This window comes from Pan troglodytes, chromosome 4, assembly GCF_028858775.2.
Source record: "Pan troglodytes isolate AG18354 chromosome 4, NHGRI_mPanTro3-v2.0_pri, whole genome shotgun sequence".
Taxonomy (NCBI): Eukaryota; Metazoa; Chordata; class Mammalia; order Primates; family Hominidae; genus Pan; species Pan troglodytes.
Window position 1 is genome coordinate 128,927,802 of NC_072402.2, and position 8,106 is coordinate 128,935,907.

At 43.2% G+C, this 8,106-nt stretch overlaps 1 protein-coding gene across 1 annotated transcript; it reads right to left on the reverse strand.

Moving 5' to 3' along the window:
- Window positions 1-635: 635 nt before the first annotated feature.
- HINT1 (histidine triad nucleotide binding protein 1) lies at window positions 636-6,766 on the reverse strand. The gene is made up of 3 exons (XM_003310800.5): window positions 6,499-6,766; window positions 3,959-4,063; window positions 636-955 (listed from the first exon to the last, which is right to left on the reverse strand). The coding sequence occupies exons 1-3, from the start codon at window positions 6,607-6,609 to the stop codon at window positions 791-793; spliced, it is 381 nt and encodes a 126-aa protein (XP_003310848.1). The 5' UTR covers window positions 6,610-6,766; the 3' UTR covers window positions 636-790.
- Window positions 6,767-8,106: the final 1,340 nt, after the last annotated feature.

Genomic DNA, 8,106 nt, shown 5'->3' on the forward strand with positions numbered 1-8,106 from the left:
CTAAAAACAAAAGGTTGGTTGTCGGTCTACATGAAAACCCAGACCCTGACAAGTTCCCTTTCCTACTCTATATGACGTAGCCAGATTCGTGCACAACTTAAATACGTTTATTAATGTGTGCATACACATTTAGAACAGTGGGGTTTCAACTGGAAAAATGAATTCTAGGTAAAATGTTTTCAAGTCTTTATAATATTCAGATGGAGTTTAAACAGCAAGGAAATACCAATGTATGGCTTCACATGGTCATCAAAGATTGTGTGACAAACCTACTTTCATCCCTTCCAAATTACGCCCAGAGTCCAGGGGCAATGTGGGCTGAACATAAAGCACTGTTTCTAAACCCAAAATGGTCAATTTTCTATGTTCTTAGAAAATGTGAGAATTAGCTTAAAAATCTAAGTTGGACCTATTTTAGCCTGGAAAGATATTTCGAAGTTAAAGCTAAATGTATAAACTCTCATTATTTGTCTTCAAAGACTAGTAACACCATTAAAACAATGCAATGTTCATATGTTGAGTCCTCCTTGGGAAGAAAAAGCAAGAAACATCCAAAATTATAAACCCACCTTCACATATTCCAACAAATATATTTTTAAAATAACAAATCAAATGCAACACTCAGAGAGACTATAAGCCATGCAACAATGTCTTTTATTATGTATGCGGTTTTAAAATTATTTCTTGAATCTCTCCATACACAGGCAAAAATAAGTGTGTTACTTAACATACTGGAAATTGCCTAACTTAATCATTGTCTAAAGAAGAGAAAATTATCCCCAAAACGTGCTTAACCAGGAGGCCAATGCATTTGCCGACCTCCAAGAACATGGAGATGAACGTGATAGACAGACTGTCCACCATCTGAACCTTCATTCACCACCATTCGATAACCCTTATTCAGGCCCAGATCAGCAGCACATTTCTTGCCAACAATCATTAAGTGTCCAAGAAGCTGGAAAAGGAAAAAAAGTTTCTTAGGCACAGGCAATTTACTACTTCTTGCCATTAAATAACAAACTGTCAAGCTGAAATATCAAATCTTAAAACTCTCATTGAAACACACCCCTTTGAGCAAATATTTGGAAACTCTTAATCCCAACAGAGCATAATCTACAACTGGAGACTCACTAAGATTAGGTATTTATCATTACTAATTTCAAGAAACAAATTAGAAATAAAATCTGCTGTTCAATTAAACTTTTTTTTTTTTAAGAGATGGGGTCTTGCTCTGTCACTCAGGCTGGAGTGCAGTGGCACGATCTCAGCTCACTGCAGCCTCGACCTCCCAGGTTGAAGTGATCCTCCTGCCTCACCCACCCAAGGAGCTGGGACTACAGGCACATGCCACCACACCCGGCTAATTTTTGTATTTTTTTGTTGAGATGGGGCTTCTCCAATGTTGCCCAGGCTGGTCTCGAACTCCTGCGCTCAGGCAATCTGCCCACCTTAATTTCCAAAGTGCTGGGATTACAGGCACAAGGCACTATGCCCAACCAAAAAAAAATTTTAATTATATTCCAAGTGGTGTTTAAGTTTTCTTAATAAAGCAAGACATCTTGCTTTCTTTATGACTTCCTTATGACCATTATGGATTTTCCTTTGAACACTACCAGATCTATTGCATTGTCTGGGGACTTGCAGGATCCTGTGGCAAATACCTAGTCTCGCTCTGTGTCATCCTGTTTGTTTTTTGGTTCTATCTACAGTCAATTTGTCTCTATTTACACATGGAGTCTATTTGTATGTTGCCAGCTTTCTTCCCTAATAAAAGTTAAAGGGGAGAAGGTTGGCAAGAGAAAAGAACGTTAACTCCCATTTCACTGCTTATGCTTTCCCATTATGAGAGAAAAAAGTTGGGAGGGTTAACTTCAACATTCTAAAAAGCTCTCAGGAAAGGGAACTCCTTTAATTCCTTTGGCAAGAAAAGAGGGAAGGGAGAGAGTCTTACATTTCTATTCCCATTACCTTAGTAAGCCCCAGGACAGTGGACTCTGCTTACCTTACTCATGCAGTAAGGTCCACTGTACAGATGGACAATGGACAAAAATTGTAAGTTGGGGAAATTATGATTTTTCAACTTTACAATGGTGTGGAAGCGATATGCATTCAGGAGAAACCATACTTCGAATTCTGATCCTTTTCCAGACTGGTGATATGCAGTAAAATACTCTTACATGAGATATTCAACACTCTGTTACAGAATAGGCTCTGTATTAGATGATTTTGCCCAACTGTAGGTTAATGTTAAGTGTTCCGAGCAAGCTTAAGTTAGACTAGGCTAGGCTATAATGTTCAGTAAGTTAGCTGTATTACACGCATTTTCAACAGACATACAATATTTTCAACTTATGATGGGTTTATCAGCATGTAACCCCATCTTAAGTTGATGAGCATCTATATAAAATTTTGTACAGCAGATACCTATATTGGTCACAACATTTAATTATGAATTAGCACGGTTTTAAAGCTGGTTCAGTAAACGTTTCCTGGCAAACAACTGTCTTCTAAGTAAAAGAGATGACCTTAAAACACTAATTTAGAATGTTAACTGAGTAAAAATTAACATTTTATTGTCCTTACAGAAAAGAGCTGCATTTGAGTAAGAAGCTCTGACCTTAAAATGCCATGACTGTCTAATTATACTAAATGTTAAAAATTTGTATTCTGGGGCTGGGCGTGGTGGCTGACATCTGTAATCCCAGCACTTTGGAAGGCTGAGGCAGGCGGATCACCTGAGGTTGGGAGTTCGAGACTAACCTGACCAACATGGAGAAACCCCATCTCTACTAAAAATACAAATAAGCCAGGCGTGACGGCATGCCTGTAATCCCGGCTACTCAGGAGGAAGGGGAATCGTTTGGATTCCCCAGCTACTCAGGAGGGCAGGGGAATCGCTTGTACCCGGGAGGCAGAGGTTGCAGTGAGCCGAGATCGTGCCATTGCACTCCAGCCTGGGCAACAAGAACGAAACTCCGTCTCAAAAAAAAAAAAAAAGAAAAAAATGTATTCTGAGGGTTTAATGTTATTGCATATAAGACAGTATTTTACCATTAAGTACTCGCTCTAATCTTTGAACTCTGTGATTTGTACAAATATATTGAATTAAAAATTAATGCCCTGAAGTTTCTAAGTTTCAGAAATAATGTCTCACTTTAAAAAGGTATCCCCAAGTAAATACAACTGACCCTTGCACAACATGGGTTTGAGCCGTGCAGGTCTACTCATATGCAAATTTTCTTCTGCCTCTGCCACCCCTGAGACAGCGACAGCTAGACCAACCCCTCGATTTCCTCAGCCTACTCAACATGAAGATGACAGGGATGAAGACCTTTATGATTCACTCGACTTAATGAATAGTAAATATATTTTCTCTTCCCTATGATTTTCTTAATAACCTTTTCTCTAGCTTACTTTAAGAATATAATAGGCCAGGAACGGTGGCTCACGCCTGTAATCCCAGCACTTTGGGAGGCCGAGGAGGGCGGATCACGAGGTCAGGAGATCAAGACCATCCTGACTAACACAGTGAAAGCCGTCTCTACTAAAAATACAAAAAATTAGCCAGCCATGGTGGCGGGCGCCTGTAGTCCCAGCTACTCGGGAGGCTGAGGCAGGAGAATGGTGTGAACCAGGGAGGTGGAGCTTGCAGTGAGCCGAGTGCCACTGCACTGCAGCCTGGGCGACAGAGCAAGACTCTGTCTCAAAAAAAAAAAAAAAGGTAATAGCAAGTGTTGATAAGGATACGGAGAAGCTGGAACACTCATTCATTGCTGGTGGGATACAAAATGATGCAGTAAATTTGGAAAACAGCTGGGCAATTGAAGTCCTAATGGTTTTTCTGGTTTTTCCTTAGTAATGACCTTAGGAAGATGAAAATGTGACAGCACTTTTAAGGACAAAATTAATCTCACAATTTAAAAAGCAAGAAAATAAATCATGTTAGAAATGTACTTACACTTTCATCATCATCTTCTGCCACAGAAATCTGGGATATATGTTTCTTGGGTATCACCAGAAAATGTGTTGGTGCTTGAGGGGAAATGTCATGGAAAGCAAGGCACTAGGGAAAAGAGAAAGAAATAAATAAATCAAACTTTTAGTATATTGGTAGGATAAAACTTATTTCAACAAGTATTTACTGAGCAGTAACTACATGGAGGGCACTAGATGCTAAGAAAACAGAAGTGTACACATTACGAATGGTGCCATGGTCCTTTCCATGGAAGTCTTTTTTTTTTTTTTTGAGATGGAATCTCACTCTGTCACCCAGGCTGTAGTGCAATGGCACGATCTCAGCTCACTGCAACCTCCGCCTCCTGGGTTCAAGTGATTCTCTTGCCTCAGCCTCCCAAGTAGCTGGGATTACAGGCACGTGCCATCATGCCCAGCTAATTTTTGTGTTTTTGTAGAGACGGGGTTTCACCATGTTGTCCAGGCTGGTCTCGAACTCCTAACCTCAGGTGATCCACCTGCCTCGGCCTCCCAAAGTGCTGGGATTACAGGCGTGAGCTACTGCATCCGGACTCCACAGAAGTCTTATGGGAAGACCAACTTTAAAAGTATAATCACCAAAGATCATACATGTTACAAAGGAAAAATATGAATGATCATTACAGGAAAAGCCTGATTTAGATTAAGTGTTTAAGGATAACAACTCTGAGGCAGTGACATTTAAACTGGGAGCCAATGAACGCATAAAAATTGGCCATGCTAATCCTTGTCTGCCTCTCCAGATCTCCTGCAGGTCTTCACATGGAACTGGCCTTCTGAGCTCTCTGCCCTCAGAGCTTTTTCAATGATCCTCTCCCCCTCCAAACCCCAACTTCCGTCTAATTTAAACTGCTAGTCATTCCGCCATTCCATTCCCAGCACATACATGATTTCTGGGAGAAAAAAGAAAAAACAGAAAAAAACCTCTGATTGCCCTCCCCGTCCCATTACTCCCAGGTCAGAGTCCTAGTTGTGCAATTTCCTGGTTTTTTTTTATGATAGCAATCAGTTTTGTAACTACATATTTGTCTGATATTTGATTAATATGTATTCTCACTTTACTCAACTATTTAAGAAATATACCTATCCTTTTGTGTAAAGCTGAAGAGTATATATATGATATTCTTTAGCATTTAGACTAATTATTTAAAACAGTGTCTGTAAATACACATATGACATGAATATTTTCGAATCTCTTGCTCACTGCTGAAGTGAAAGCTGTTTTAATAAAACCCATCCACACTTATTTGTCTCAGAAGTAATTCTACTGGGTACTCCCTACAAAATGCTGATTCATTTAGAATGCTTCCTGCTGTTCTACAGTTGGACTTCGGTGGTTCAAATGTAAATTTTTCAAGAACCATTTCTCAAAGGCAACTGCAAACTTTAAAAAGAAATATTTTTTCTAAAACCAAAGAATTTCCCCTGAGTAGAGACAAAGTATTTTTTTTAATTCACCTAGAGGAACCTAATTAAATTTTTGATAACGTTTTGAATCTAACTAAACGACATTAGTAGAATAAATGTTTTTCTTAGATTTTATATTTCCTAAATTTAACAAAACTGTTTACAAAATTTGTTCTATCTAAATCAGCCAATCTGCCCAGCTTTATCTGAGATCCAATCCCAAAAATACAACTGGCCACTAAATAATTTACACAAGATATCTCAAAGTCACATCAACTGGGATTTCACCTACAAAAAGTCAACAAAAACTAGTCTTAGTCTCTTGGCATAAAATTACTTCCTGTTGAATACAAAAAGAATCATTCAGCTGTTTGTAAGTCCAAAATGTTCAGCGGGAGAGGTCAACGGAAAGCAAATCCCAGACGCGGGCCCACTTCTTATCTCAGGAGATCGCCTCGCTAGCCCAGGGTAGGCCTTGGGGTAGAGATAGGGATAGGGGTAGGGGTGAGGGTGGCAAGCCGCACCCCGCGGAGGAAGCGGGCAGGCCCAGACGGCCCGCGCACCTCCCAGCCTCCCTGGGGCCCTCGAGCACAATGCCTTGCTGAGCAGCGCCCAAGAACGCCCGGCCCTGGCAGGCCGGCTGTGCGCGGGAGATCGCGGAGATTGGGCCTGAGTCAGGGCGCGATCGGGTTTCTCTCTGTCAGGCAGAGCGCTGGCGAGATTTCGAGATTCCTGATACAGGCAAGGTCCGAGGCAGCCGGGGAGCCGGCGGGCTTCCACGCGGGGGCCCCAGTGCGCCCCGACATGCGCCCAGGCCCCGCGGTGCGGCACTCAGGGCGCCCGGCGGCCTGGCCCGCGCCCGGGGCAGATAACGAGTAACCGGAGCGCCGGCACTCGCCGGCAGGCCGCCTCGGAGTGCCCGGGCCCTGTCCGCTGGCTGGGGGCCCTGTCCGCTGGCTGGGGGCCCGCTGGACCAGGGCGGCCAGGTCCCCTCCCGTCGCCGCTACACTCGCGACCCCTCCTCTCCCTCCGCGAGAAACCCGAGGATCCGCGGACGATACCCCCCTCAGCAGGCGAGAGGTGGTGCCCAGTACCTACCCGGTCATCCTCAAAAATGATTTTGGCTGGTATTTCCTTGCGGATGATCTTCCCGAAGATCGTGTCGCCACCAGGCCGAGCGACCTGAGCCTTGGCAATCTCATCTGCCATCTCGGCCTCTCTCCCGCGCGGCGGCCAGAGGAGAGGCTCGGAAGAAGGGAGGAACCCGCAGAACGTGCGGCGCGAGAGGGCGCAGCCAAGCCTGCGCAGGTGCCCCGGCTCTAGCGCCCCACCTAATCTTGCGCGTGCGCACTGGCGACCTGGGCTGCGAGTGCGGTCAGCGCGCCAGAGCGCCGTAGGGACCTCCGGCTTGGGGAAGTTCCTGGTCTTGAGCTCCAAGGAGATTCCTAAGTCGTTTTTCTATCCTCCTTTCTTGTCTCCTGGGGAATGCAGTTACTGGTATAAACCCTTCGTCTGCCTATGGATGCTTGTAGGGAAAGTTGGATACTGTAACTGACAAGATTTGATCATTTAAGTGGTGCTGGCTGCAACTTAGCACTTAGATTATTTAAGGTCTTGCTGCTGCAGCAGATTTTAAGTCTTCTCTTCAACAGAGTTTTTTTCTCTCTCTACCAGTGGTTCTCAATCTTGACTACACATTAAGATCACTTGGGGAGCTTTTAAAAATCCCCGTGAACCTGGCTGCACCCCAGATCCATTAAATAAGAATCTTTGGAGATGAGCTCCAGGCATCAGTAGTTTGTAAACCTCCCTAGACTGCTCTGCAAAGAATTTTTCCCAGCAGCAATCAACATAATGTATTAATAAAATGACCCACTTTAAAAAAAAAAACCTTCCTTAATCCCACATCCCCCTCCGTATCTTTGCTCGTTTTATAAAGAAGTTTTCTACATACCATGTCTGCTTTCTTATCTTTCATTTTTGAGTCCATTTCCCTCTTGTCAAGGTCACTAAGGACATCCATTTATAAAATCCTATAGACAATTACAGTTATCATACTAGACCTCTAAGTGTACGTATTAAGAAAAAGTATACCTCCTCAATGCCTTTTTTTTTTTTAGATAGATTCTTGCTCTGTCGCCCAGGCTGGACTGCAGTGGCACAATCTCGGCTCATTGCAACCTCTGCCTCCCGAGTTCAAGCGATTCTCATGCCTCAGCCTCCCAAGTAGCTAGGACTACAGGCACGCACCACCACACCTGGCTAATTTTTGTATTTTTAGTAGAGACAGGGTTTCCCCATGCTGGCCAGGCTGTTCTCAAACTTCTGACCTCAGGTGTTCCACCCGCCTCAGCCTCCCAAAGTGCTGGGATTACAGATGTGAGCTCAGCTGCCTTTTATGATTACATTACTACTCTTGTCTTGGCAAAATTATTGAATGTGGTTGCCTTTAATCTCAAAAGTGTCCATTTGGTACTTTTGCTATCAAAGACATTACTGGGACAATTCGTAAAATCTAAATAATGCCTATAAATTAGATAATAGTTTTGAAGTCATGTTAATTTCCTTTCATAACCACAGAAAAATTGTCAAAATCAGTTGATCTGGGGTGGGGCCCTACAAGTTAGGTTTCTAACTTTCCAGGTGATACAGTTGCTGCTGGCCCGGGAAGCATACTTTAAGAACTACTGATACAAGGGAATGTCT

Bases quoted from the DNA above. Each gene is read 5' to 3' on its own strand.
- HINT1 (XM_003310800.5), bottom strand. From the start codon at position 6,609: ATGGCAGATGAGATTGCCAAGGCTCAGGTCGCTCGGCCTGGTGGCGAC. The intron at 4,064-6,498 runs GTAGGTACTGGG...TCTTTTCCCTAG, and splicing joins TCATTTTTGAGGATGACCGG to TGCCTTGCTTTCCATGACAT. The intron at 956-3,958 runs GTAAGTACATTT...TTCCTTTTCCAG, and splicing joins CAGAAGATGATGATGAAAGT to CTTCTTGGACACTTAATGAT.